General features: G+C 40.7%; 1 protein-coding gene across 5 annotated transcripts in view; it reads left to right on the top strand.

Annotated features, from left to right (window-relative positions):
• The window catches only part of HERC3 (HECT and RLD domain containing E3 ubiquitin protein ligase 3), a 141,186-nt gene that overhangs the window by 56,946 nt on the left and 70,788 nt on the right, over positions 1-13,452 (top strand). For all 5 annotated transcript variants that reach the window (XM_082461657.1, XM_082461659.1, XM_082461660.1 and 2 more), the window contains 7 exons: positions 2,060-2,136; positions 5,554-5,678; positions 7,306-7,365; positions 10,595-10,706; positions 11,123-11,312; positions 12,648-12,811; positions 12,944-13,057. In XM_082461657.1, the coding sequence (XP_082317783.1) occupies positions 2,060-2,136; positions 5,554-5,678; positions 7,306-7,365; positions 10,595-10,706; positions 11,123-11,312; positions 12,648-12,811; positions 12,944-13,057 (842 nt within the window). The remainder of the gene's footprint in view (positions 1-2,059; positions 2,137-5,553; positions 5,679-7,305; positions 7,366-10,594; positions 10,707-11,122; positions 11,313-12,647; positions 12,812-12,943; positions 13,058-13,452) is intronic.

Genomic DNA, 13,452 nt, shown 5'->3' on the forward strand with positions numbered 1-13,452 from the left:
ATAGTTGAGATCCTAGAGAATAAAGCAAAACATGTAATTTTGGCCCTAAGGACCGTGGTGGTGGTGTGTACGTTTTATTTATTGTTGTTGCTGATAATGAAAGTTCACGTTTACTGAATGCTTAACCAAGTTCCATAACCATGCTAAGCACTGCAAACAACCTTAAGAACTAGTGGTTATTATCTCCATGTTGGAGATGAGGAAACTGAGTCTTACAGAGGTTAAGTAACTTGCCCAAGATGATACAGATTCAGGGAACAGGATTTAAAGCCAGGTCTGCCTCATTCTGAAGCCTGTGTTCTTTTTTTTAAATTTTTAAAAATGTTATACAGTTTTTAAAGATTACACTCCATTTACAGGTATTACAAAATATTGGCTATATTCCCCGTGTTGTACAACACATCATGATAGCCTATATTATACCCAGTAGTTTGTACCTCCCACGCCCCAACCCTATATTGCCCACCCTAGTTCGAACGAACCACTAGTTCGTTCTCTGTATCTGTGAATCTTAAAGCCTGTGCTTTTCATGCCTGTACTGTGTTACCTTTCCTTTATGATTGCTATTTTGGTCAAAACATGACATGATTTCTTTTCATGCCATTTTTTCCTTCTCTTCAAAAATAGTTGAATTTTGTTCCATTTAGTTTCAAAATAGTTCCATTTCATTAGAAATCAAAATAAGGCAGTCACTCAGTAAGAGTGACTTGAAATAATAAATCCAGAAGCTTCAATGCAGCTGGAGAGTCATTAGAAAGAAGTGTGATTTATTAATTAATTAATTTTGATTTTGAAGACTATAAAATGACACACTTCTGGCTTGATCAGAATTTTATTTTAACAATAACAATCATAGGTTTCCTACTGGATTATAAGAAACTTAACTACAGAGATGGAGTCTTTTCCCCTTTGTAAACCTGGCATATAGCACAGGGCCTGGCACAAACTTATAACTGAATAAATATTTATGGAAGGAACATATGAGCATCTAAAAATGTAGTGGAACTTAAACTGTAAAATAAACAAGATTTTGTTTAGGTGATGTTCCCCAAAGTGAAAGAATGGCTTGGTGTCCTCTATCATTTGTAAATTTCTTTTTCTCTAAGGCATTGTACGCATGTTAGGAATGCAGATATTTAAGAAATACCACCAATGTAAAAAACTCAAACATTTTATGGGTTAATTTGAAACCACAAAGTTTTTGAAGTTTAATTACCGCATAACTTATGTGATCATAAATCTGTGCTTGGATGTTTGCCAAAGTAGGTAAATTTCAATTTGTTATGTAAATGCTGTGGTTTTAGGAACCTTCCTGGTAATGTGGAAGCACAGAGGAAGGCATCAAGGAGTATTCCGGTTAGAGGAAGTCTGAGCTGTGTCTTAAAGGATGATTTGCAGTTAGCCAGGTAGAGGGCTGTGAGTGGGTGGGCGGTGGTGAGTACCGTGGAATCGCACATTCCAGGAGCACCTTTCCAGTTACGCTGTAGGAGGCGCCGTTTATGGCGAATGCGGCGTGCTCTGGGGGAGGCAGAGGAAGAGGCGTGGAGGTAGGAGGTAGTGTGGTGTGTGAGAAGTAAAAGCAAGGTGGTGCCAGGGGTGTGTCAGCACGGGCGCAGTATGATGGGAGGCAGAGCGGGTGGTAGGATGTCGAGGTCCTTCGGAGGCAAGCTGCGTCCTGAAGGGGCTGCAGACCACCACACTCAGGTGCCGAGTGATTTCTTAGCAGATGTTACGGTTTATGGTAGTGACTGTTTCAAACGTCAGGGCAGTGGCATGACAGAGTTAGAATGAAAAACAGAAACGAGGTCAGGACTAGCTGGCAGTGGGAGGGAGGGAGGGAGGGAGGGTCAGAGTGGAAGGTACAGTTTTATATGTTTAGTTTTAACTGAAGTAGAAACAGTCCTGGGAAGAGAGCCCGGGGAGGAGGTTTCTTACTTTTCGGACATAATTATTAAATGGATAGGAAACCGTTCTGAAGCATATTGTGGAATATTAGAAAAGGGGATCAAGGAAAAACGTTAATTGTTGAAAAATATGCTCTTGAAAATTTTTTTGACAGATCGCTTTAAATATCATATTGTTAAGCAGATCTTCTCTGGAGGAGACCAGACTTTTGTACTTTGCTCCAAATATGAGGTAACATTTTCTTTTGACTGTTATTTTGGGGGTGGAATAAGGGTGAACCAATATTTATTTTGATCAATAATTACATGAGAGCAACGTTACTTTTTGTTTCTACCAATTTTATTATATTAAAATAAGCCAACTAAACCTTGAGGTAATCTCCATTTTGCTTCCTTGAAGTGCCCGTAGTTTTCTTGGTATTTTAATCACAGAGTTCTAATTTATAATTGAAAATTATTTATTTACATCTGGATTTGTCCCACAAGAGATTTAAGGAGGCCTTAGAGAGTTCACACTCACTTTGGGATTATTTGACTTTCCATCCTTTCCTTCCCTGTTACGTAGCCACAAATGCTGGGTATCTGAGAACTCTCTGGGTTTGTTTGATGTGATTGAGCCTACTCGAAGTCTAGGAGATGCCACAGTATTCAGCTCTCCTTTGTTATTGATCATCCGCTCGTAGCACCACACTAAAATTTCCCTCTGGTTGTCTCCTGCATCACTGTGGTGGGTGAGTCAGGAAGAATGACATTCTTTCAGGGGTGGAGGTCGAAGAGAACGTGGGCCAGGTATCTGTGACAGGGCTTGAATTCATCCCCCTCTTCTGGACGAGAGATACCAGTCTGAAATCGGCAGCACAGATTCGTTTCCTGCCTTCCACCCCCTCCCCTGCTCCTAGGCTCCCTCTCCTCCCTCCCTCCCTGCCTTTCTGCCCCTCTCCTCCCTCCCTCCCTGCCCCTCTCCTCCCCTGTCCACACAAGCACTTAGGGAGGACCAACCGTAGGTAGTGCATTGGTCCTTATCTTCCCCTGGAGGAGCAGGGAAGGGCCCTCGGTGATGACAAAGGAATCAGAATGGGTTGGAAAGAAAATGAGGGTCTGTGGACACAAGGGGCCTTGTCGCTGCTGGAAACTCTCCGCCTTACTCTGATACTTCGCCATCTTTCAATGTGCGATGTTCTTGCCTTCTGGTCAGTATCATTCTAGGACTTTGGTATTAAAGGTTGTGGTGGGGTCTGAGGCTGCAGGTTGGACAGCTGAAACTGACAACTGGATATTTTCCAGGTCAGGATCCTGGAGAAAGTTCTGTTGAGTGCAGCCCTCTGGGGTGATTTGGAACTGTTGCTTTAGACCTATTTTAGGACCAGCTTCAGTGCTTCATGGAGAAACCTGGAGAAAAGCTGAGGCTATTCTTTGTTCCTTTAAGATGCTAATAAAGCGAAATATGAAAAGCCCTGAATCTCTGCAGGATAATAACTTTGTGTCCACAAGTAGTAGAGTTTGAAGTATTCATTTCCCTATGAAACTGGCTTGATTAACCAACTTCAATTTTCCTGTGAAATTCAACATAAAACTTTGTCTCATTTCTTTTGTAAATATGGTATCTGGTATTTGTAGTTGGCTTTTAAATTTACTGTAATTAACCCTGTTGGGACTGGAGAACAAAACGTTGATGAGAAGGACGTGGAAGTAGCCTATTGTTGGAGAAATTAAATTTTCCAGGTTAAATTTTAAACAACTGTAAGAGTTGTATGCGTTAAAAATGTAAGATAACAAAGAAAAAAGAAACTAAAAATAGAATATGACTTAGAAAAGTATTGTTTGTTTGATTTTGAAGTATAATTAACCTACAACACTATTTTAGTTCCTGGTACACAACATAGTGATATGATATTTCTGTAATTTCAAAATGGTCACCACAAGAAGTCTAGTTACCATCTGTCACCATACAAAGATATTACGTAATTATTGACTAAGACCTAGGAGTCTTGAAAAGACGCTGATGTCTCTAGAGATTCTGATTTAACTGGTCTAGAGTGTGGCTTGGCTGTCGGGAGTTTTGAAAGCTCTGGTGATCCAAAGTGCAGCCACAGTTGGGAAACACCGACCTAGACCAATTTTTTCTTTTGGGGCTGTATGTAATTCGAAGGCATGGAAAATCGACGCTTTTTCTTGAGTCTTTATGTGATTCTGAGGTTGTACTGCATGCAAGGCATCTGTGGTTTATTGGACTTGCGATGAAGACTGACAGAATAGTTCTTTGTTTATATTTTGTTCTAAGTATGTGTTAAGTGTCTATGTTCAGCTACCCCTTTGAATGGGGGAAGTAATTAAAATTTACATAATGACAGTGGGTTGCAAGACCATGGTGGCAAGGCAGTCTTGTTTGTGTGTTCTCAAGTGTCTGCTTTGTCTTATAGGTTTTCTCTGTGTAATCCAAGACGGCTTTTGTTCTCTCAATACATGTCTGTGGTCATTTTCGTAAAATAATTATCCAGAACAGATGATCATAAACTTTGACAAGCATCTCTGATTTGTTACATGCCCTTCTCCTTTCCCCTTATAATGATATCTAAACTCATAACTCTGAGAAAATAACCAAGAAAATTTACTCAGAAAGTTGTGTTTTTATGTGCAGGTACAAAGGAGAAAAAAAATGATCATCTGGTTAACGCTTTAATATTACTTTTTTCCCTCCTTTTTAGTGACAAGTACAGGAGGCATAAAGCACTTTCAACTTTTTCTTAGTTCTAGATCAAGAACAGGATTTGGGGAAAATAAGTTGAAAAAGAGCAATTTTAGGAAATAGAAGTGCTTATATTATTATTATTTTTTAATCTCACTGAAGAAAGGACGTACAGTACGGTGCTGGGCAGCATTTGGGATTTTCAAGGCCATTATTGACATGTCCTTTTTGTTACCTTTCTTATAAATTTATAGCTCTATACTTTGAGCAAGACATTAAGAGGCATTAAGTTTTCATGGATGATTTGCAATACAGGTTGTCACTGAACTCTGACTTTATAATACGTTTTGTTGGAGTTTGGTCAACAGTTATGGCAAATGATGAGTAATTTACAAGCCTTGATGTTATGGTGATTCAAAGCAGAGCGGGGAAAGAAGCCTGAGGAAGTCGTATTGGTTTGGTGTCTCTGGGGAGTGTGCTGAAGGGCCGTCCCAACTTCAGAGCTCCCCATGGGATTGGCTGAGGCCTCTGCAGTTCAGCTTCTCCTTCGGCCCAATCCCGCCTCCTTCCTCCCTAAGGAAACGTGGTTCTAAAGCAACCGCCGCCCCCGAACATAAATCTCAGGCTCAGAGTCTGTTTCCCCGAGGAATCTTATAGGTTTAAATCCTGCTGGAGGCAAGGGGACTGACTGGGTCCTGGTACCACGCCCCCACCAGCTGCTGGGTGGGAAGGGAGCGAAGCACTAGCCCAGGGCAGCACAGCTGGTAGCCCTCGGGAGTGTACTCTCTCGGCAGCTGGGGGAGGGAGCGCCCCCATTCTGAAGGGTGGGAGGATCTGGCAGTGCACCCCAGCTCCTGTGTGTAAGTGACGCTCCAAGCGGGGAACATCTGGGGAGAGGGAGATGAGAAAAGACCCATGCTATTACACAGTTTCTCTTTTTTACTGTTACATTTAACCCTTCAGAATTCTTCTCCTGCTGCTGACTTCAGGATGATGAACCAAGCCCATCACACCAGTTTAATAAATGACGAAACCATAGCGGTTTGGAGACAGAAACTCTCAGAACACAACAGCGCAAATACAATCAAGTATGTGGTTGCTTGTTTTCATTTTTTTTCAAAGTGTGTTGGAACTTCCTAGCTTCGTGGTTTTCCCTACTTCCATATTGAGGTCGTGAAGATAAATGGAGTTTTACATTTTAGGGAGTCACTTTTTGGGCACATGTTTATTCAGGATTTGGCGCCCTTAGACCCAGGTAACATGATAGGTTGTTCCCCCATTTTCTCACAGAATGTATTCCTCAACCTCCCTTGTTCGGATCTTAATCCTGACTGATGAAGGCCTGGGTTGGCCTTTCTGCTAAGAAAGCTCAGTGTTATTGTTTAACTCCAAGAGTTTCTTCATATGCATATCCCAAAGCATCCCAAATCTAAGACAGCTTATTTTACCTAATCTGAGTAATTTAGCATTTTCACATTCAAAATGATCAGTTGAGATAGTAATTTGGTGTCAAGCAGAGAAAAAAGTACAGTTAAAGGACTGAGGCCTTTCAGCAAGTTTATTTCATTCTTAAAAGAGAATTTTTTTTTTTTTTTTTTTTTTACATTTTTACACATTTTATTGGCTTTCCTCAGCTTTTCCATTTTTCTGCAGAGTCTCATTCTTGGGAATGAATGAATCAGGCTGAATATTAGGTGGTGACGGTTCCCAGAGATGTGTGTAAAGCATCTTGCTTTATGACAGAGATCGTAGTGGAGCAAATGCCCAGGGCCCTAAACTTTGGGCACGCCAGGTGGCAGCTTTTTGAGTGGAGGGTCATTGGGAATGCCCTAGAGCAGCTCCATGGCGGTCCTCCGAATCCCTCTAGCTGTGGGTGGTTCTGCTGGGACACTCAGGCTGGAAGGTGGCAGGGAAGGGGCTGGGGGACTAGACTCACCGTGGGAGGGGTGGGGGGACTGAGACCTCCTTGGCTGGGACCTTGACACTTTACCAATTCTTAGTTTTCTTATATACAAAAGGACAGGATGCAAGAAATGGTCTCTAAAGATCTTTCCTGACCCGGATTCTCGGATTAATAGAAGTTACTGTGATCCCCTCCTCAACCGTATATTTGTTTTATTCCTTCCCTTTTCCTTATATTAAATAAGAGAATCCGGGGTTCCGGACTGCAGTTTCACCCTGGGTCCTGAGAAACTAGCGGTTTCCTCAGAAACTATGTAATCTAGGTAATAGGAATAAACACTTACTTCACTTACTTTTAGTTTCTTTCTCAGATGGGCAACAAAATAGAAGGAAGTACTTGTTTGGTTATTAATTCACAAGGATACTTTCTGTGCTTGATAAATAGCAGCTCAGCTTCTCTGTTTTTGGTTTTATTTTGCGTTCACTTTTGGAGGTGAGGTGGGGAGTGTCTTAGATGATTGGTGGGAAAAGAACATTCAAGATCATTATTCTTAGGCCCAAGAGTTTTCTTTTGGTAGCTTTGATGCTGTCTTTTTATTTTAACATGACTTACGGAAAACTTACGCTCTTGTCCATCTTGAGACATGACACAATGTTTCTCTAAAGCAATGTACGTTTTCCAAGGCTTCACCTGGGTAAGAAAAAGCGGCTATTAATGAAACCCTGGAATCAAGGACTAACCTGTTGCTGATGCTTAAACAACCATTTATTTGTAATTATTAAAGGCTTCCCTCCCTTTTTCTTCCTGAGCAGCGGTGTCATTCAGATATTATCTTCTGCAGCCTGTTGGAATGGAAGTTTTCTTGAGAAAAAGTAAGTGATTTAGAGTCTTTAAAAAAAAAAAAAAAAAACCCACATGTGATGCAAATACTTACTCAGCAAAGGCCGTGAAAGACTTCTGTTCTCTTTTTATTTATTTATTTATTTATTTATTTATGGCTGTGTTGGGTCTTCGTTTCTATGCGAGGGCTTTCTCTAGTTGCGGCAAGTGGGGGCCACTCTTCATCGCGGTGTGCGGGCCTCTCACTGTCGCGGCCTCTCTTGTTGCGGGGCACAGGCTCCAGACGCGCAGGCTCAGTAGCTGTGGCTCACGGGCCCAGTTGCTCCGCGGCATGTGGGATCTTCCCAGACCAGGGCTCGAACCCGTGTCCCCTGCATTGGCAGGCAGACTCTCAACCACTGCGCCACCAGGGAAGCCGCTAGACTTCTGTTCTCTTTGATGGTGGTTGGCCTTAATTCAGTGGATAAGCCAGTGGTTTGCACAGAAATTGGAACGCCCAATGATGATAAGCCAGTGATTTGCACAGAAATTGGAACGCCCAGCGATGATGAGCGAGAGGACCTCAGGAAGAGCGATCCTGATTCATGCCTGGTTGGCAGAGAAGCAGGTTACCAGAGAGACGGCATCTCAGAAAGGGTTGTGTAGTCAGAAGTAAGATTTTTCAGGGCATTCCAAAATGTTAATCGTATTTATTCTTAAATTCTTAATTCTTTAAACAATCTCCTTGGTTTCTTTGGTTTGCTTTCCCATAGTTTTTTTCTTTTCTCAAAAAGAGTGAATTTAGGGAAAAAGTTCCAAGGAGGCTTCAGGGACTCCTTGGACTCAGGGCCAGCCCAGCCCACCAGGAAATTACATTTGGCCTGAACTCCCAGGTTGTAAATAATGTTTCTTGGCTGGGCCTTATCCCTTCTGCAAATATCCCCCTCAGGAACTTGCTGCAGCAGAAGGGTCTTGTCATAGGTTTTGATCTTTGGTGATCCCAAATCCTGACCGTCTTTCTATCCTTTTCCTGCCAGTGGCAAGGCTAATGAAATCCCATAGAGACTTAGACTTCAGTTCTGTGTGTGAATCTCATCTCCCACTCCATCCCTGCCCCAAATTCTGTCCCTAACTGGGTTGCAAGAGATTGCTTCAGAAACTCTGTTCAGTGACAGTTAAAGATTGCATAAAGTCATTTACTTGTATCATTAGGGCAACTGAAATGAGCTCATCCAGTTCATTTCAGAGTCAATCCTTAGGCTTTTCCTCCAGGGAAAAATATTCTTTATTGTGCTAATGTTGGTCTTCTAGAATAGTGGTTCTCAACCAGGCTGATTTGCTTCCCAGGGGACATTCAGCAATCTCCAGTGACATTTTTTGGTGGTTACAGTGGTGGAGAATATACGACTGGCATCTAGTGGGCAAAGGCCAGAGGTGCTGCCAAACATCTCACAATTCCACCCACCCCGAAAAGAATTATCCGACCCCAAAAATCGGTAGTCCCAGGGTTGAGAAATCTTATTCTAGAAGGACAGCTTTTGTGAAAGTTGGGAATGGCTCTTGGCCGGATTTCTTAGGCTCTCCATCCTTAGTATCATGGATTCTGTATATTTGTGGGTAAAACCTTTTTTTTTTTTTTTTTTAAATGGACTTTGGTGCTATTTCTGGAGTTCTGCTCCTCCTGCTTTATGTAAAATACATCGTAGTAAACCAGTGAAAATGAAGATCCAGTTTAACAAAGCATAAATACATGTAGATAAAATATTTTGTTTTTTCTTAACAGCATAGCAGATGGTACTTCTGAGCATATGGAAGGTTACCTATGGGACATTGGAGTTAATTTCTATGTTTTGGGCAAATTTATTTTTAGAACGGCAGTAACAAAAGATCCAACAAACAAAGTCTAAGTAGCTCCTCTTGTTTGACCACTTAGGTTCCAATACATATAATTATGGTGTTTTTTCAAATGTTAGAAACTCTACTTATTTTTTATAGATTAAAACAGTGATGTCAGATGGTATTAAAACTATCTGAATGTGTCTGTTACGCATAAACAGAAGGCTGTTTTGCAAATAGATAGTTCTGTTGTAATTAGCAGATGTGGTATGTTCAAGAGTGGGAATTTAAAAGAGACATTCTCCAAGTCTCTAAAAAACTAAGACTTTATTTAAGGTTAGAAAAATGATTAGTTGCTCGGAAGTTAAAAACAGTAGCAGTGAAATTAGTCCTTGAGTGAATGTAATCATATCCCTTGTGTTAACTGAGCGAGGCATTAACTTTGCATTTATTGTAGATCTGATTTTTTAAAAAATACTTGCTTTAAACTTGGCATTTGTTGATGAGTGGGCCAGTTTGCACAAGGGATGTTTTTTGCACCTAGGCATAGCATCTACGTCTAGTTCAATGTACCACAATGACAGAAAGAGTCAAAAATACAAAAGTAAATCAGGAAAATAACACTGTGCATATAAATTTCAAGACAGCCTCAAATTGAAATGATGATCCTTGTACTTTGACTTGAAGGAAAAAAAATTTTTTTTAATTAATTTATTTTTGTCTGCACTGGGTCTTCATTGCTGGACGTGGGCTTTCTCTAGCTGTGACGAGCAGGGGCTACTCCTCCACTGTGGTGCACGGGCTTCTCACTGCGGTGGCTTCTCTTGTTGCGGAGCACGGGCTCTAGGCGCACGGGCTTCAGTAGTTGTGGCTCACGGGCTCAGTAGTTGTGGCTCGCGGGCTCTAGAGCGCAGGCTCAGTAGTTGTGGCGCACAGGCTTAGTTGCTGTGCGGCATGTGGGATCCTCCTGGACCAGGGCTCGAACCCGTGTCCCCTGCATTGGCAGGTGGATTCTTAACCACTGCGCCACCAGGGAAGCCCAAGACTTGAAAATTTTAAGATCATCTTGAAAAAGGGATTCTAGAGAGATTTATTCTGTCGGGTTTCCCCAAAGTTAATATTTTTGTGCATCTGGTCCGCCAGGTCAGATTTAAATCTGATCGTCTGATCAGTATGTAGAGTATGTATTTTGTTCACAGCTTTATAATTCCTACCTATCAGAGTGTTTGCTTTGTTTTTCTTTTATTACGTATTTTTTAAAAATTAATTTTTATTGGAGTATAGTTGCTTTACAATGTTGTGTTAGTTTCTACTGTACAACAAGATGAATCAGCTTTACATATACATATATCCCCTCTTTTTTGAATTTCCTTCCCATTTAGGTCACCACAGTGCATTAAGTAGAGTTCCCTGTGCTATACATATTTTTTGTTTTTGTTTGTTTAGAATTGATGAGCATTTTAAAACAAGTCCCAAAATCCCTGGGATTGACCTGAACTCAACTAGAGTGTTATTTGAGAAGTTAATGAACTCTCAGCACTCCATGATTCTAGAACAGGTATGTTTTTTTACTTTTACAAAGTGCATGCTTAAAAATGCATTTTTGCATTGAAATAAGTTGACTTTCAAGAGGAAAAGAAAGAGTAGGATGAAAAGGCAGAAGTCTTGTATAAATCGTAACTCTGTAAAATATTCACTTTGGGAATTTGACCTACCTTTAACTTTCTCTCTGGCTTAAGTTTTTCTAAGGAAATGCTCCCCCAGAGTCTAAGGTCTGCATGGGCACAGATCTTTGGCTTTTCTTTTCACTGATGTATCCTCAGTGCCCAGACCAGTGCCTGGCTCATAGAGGGTCTTGAGTACATACTGAATGAATGAGAGTTGAGAGTCTCTCAAATAGTTTATGAATTTAGAGATCAGGTAACTAGATCTCAGGTGTGTTTGAATTTCTCAATACTCTTTTCTCTCATGCAGATCTTAAATAGCTTTGAAAGTTGCCTGATTCCTCAGTTGTCAAGTTCACCACCAGATGTTGAAGCAATGAGAATCTACTTAATACTACCCGAGTTTCCCCTGCTCCAGGATTCTAAGTATTACATAACGTTGACTATTCCCCTGGCTATGGCCATTCTGCGGCTGGATACAAACCCCAGCAAAGTCTTAGGTGATTTGCTACACTGAATACCAGAGGTTTTGTGCTTTTTATTTTATTCGTGTGACCATTGGCTCCTGGTGGATTGACATGCAAGAATCTATTTGTTGCCATTTAATATCCTTAACACTTAAACTTTTCTTTCTTTGCTGTTAATTTCTAATTTGCAGTTTAAACAAGTCGAACCATTATTTAGGTTATTTGAAATGATTTACGCCAAACTAATCTTGATTTTTAAATATTCACAAAGTTAGATTATTAGACTTTATTTTTTTCTCCTCCTACACTTGCTAGTGGTTAATAGTGCCTCAGAATTAGTGTCCATCTGTTGTTTTTTCTCTTATACCTAATTTAGGGGGTGGGAGTGAAATGAACAGTTGGGGTGTGATACACCGGTCTCCAGAAAAGGAGAGGAAGAAAATGACCTTAATGGAGACTTACCAAATGTTTGTTTTGTTTTTCTTTTTTAGGACAGTTGAGTCCACACTGATTTTTGCAGGCTACGGACACTTTGCTGAGATAAGAACCTTCCGTTCCTCAGTGAATTGGAGAGTGTCTCTCATGGGAGTAGAGCCTGAGATGTTTTTATTAATCAAATGCAGAACGTCTGTCACCTGGCTTTTTCCTTTTATTTTATTTTTTCCTGGTAACTTCTTTTTAGGTATTCACTGCAGCTCAGTAACTTCTGCGTTCCATAAGGACTAGGACGTTACTTGAGTGTGGTCTCCCCGTGAGTAAAGAGACCTGTGTGGCTCAGGAGGGAATCACTGGCTTTTCCATGTTGCTTCCACCTTTTGTAGAAGGTGGAACCATTCTACAGATAATCATGAAAGCACTAGTAAGATGTTAGTCCTTAATTTTTTTTAAGCTCCAAAGCCCTTTGGGGCATATTTTCTCAGGTGTTCTAATAGACTGTGAGGTAGAGATAGCAATCTTTGAAGGAATATTACCTGACTTTTAAAAGTTTGGGGTTTTTTTTTACAGGACTTAGGTGGTGGGTGAGAAGAGGGCTGAAAGGACGAGGATATGTGAATGCTCCTGCCCGAAATACGTGCCCGAGCATCTTGTCCACATGTGCCCTTGGAACTGGACTTTTAGATTAGCCTTCTGGATGAGTCCTTGAGGAAAAAATCAGATAAAGCTTTATAACAAAGCTCCAGGATTCTCGTACAGCTGCCACTCTCTCCAGAAATGCTTTAATGGATTCTTTTTAAAGTTAGTTTTGGGAAACTGTATTTTAGACTAATGCTTATCTTCTAGCTGGAGCAGTTTTTAGCTAGTAGGCAGAAGACATCAATACTTGATGAAGGTCACATGTTGAAATATGTCTTTCCTTTCTTTCTAAAGATAACTGGTGGTCTCAGGTATGCCCGAGATACTTCACGAAGCTGGTAAACCTCTATAAAGGTGCAGTCGTTTATCTACTGAGAGGAAGAAAGACATTCTTAATTCCTGTACTGTTTAACAATTATGTTACAGCAGCGCTCAGGCTCTTGGAGAAGTTATACAAGGTGAGCATAGAGAAGAGCCAGAGGGGAGAGGGATGAAGGGATAGTAGGGTAAAATGATCTACCGAGATGTTCTGTGGGAAGCCGTTTACCAGTTGCCTGGGTCTTAGTTGTCCTTGTTTTGTTCTTCATCAGGTAAATCTTAAAGTGACGCATGTGGAATATGATATATTTTATATTCCTGAAATTTCCAGTCTTGTGGACATTCAGGAAGACTACCTCATGTGGTTCTTACATCAAGCAGGCATGGTAAGAATTCATGTAAAGCATATCTCAGAGCTTTAATCTTTTTCTCAGAGTACAAGTAAGTTCAAGAAAAGCACATCTGAACTCTAGAATTTGTCCTTGACTTTGATGTTAGTGCTATACCTGTGTTTTATCAGCTGGCTTTTTGCATTTTTGAAACACTGAAGTGCTTTGAGTAATCACAAGCAGTCACAAATGGGTAGTCACCCAGAACGGCATAAATTTTAATTAGTTGCCAACATTAAAAAAAATCAAGGTATCTAAAGTAGTCAAACTCATAGAAAGTAGAATGGTGGTTGCCAGGGTCTGGGGAAGGAGAAAATGGAGAGTTGTTGTTTATTGGGTATAGACTTTATTTAATTTATTTTTTTAATTGAAGTATAGTTGATTTACGATAC

The sequence above is a fragment of the Balaenoptera physalus genome (genome assembly GCF_965194825.1).
Source record: "Balaenoptera physalus genome assembly, chromosome: 5".
Classification (NCBI taxonomy): Eukaryota; Metazoa; Chordata; class Mammalia; order Artiodactyla; family Balaenopteridae; genus Balaenoptera; species Balaenoptera physalus.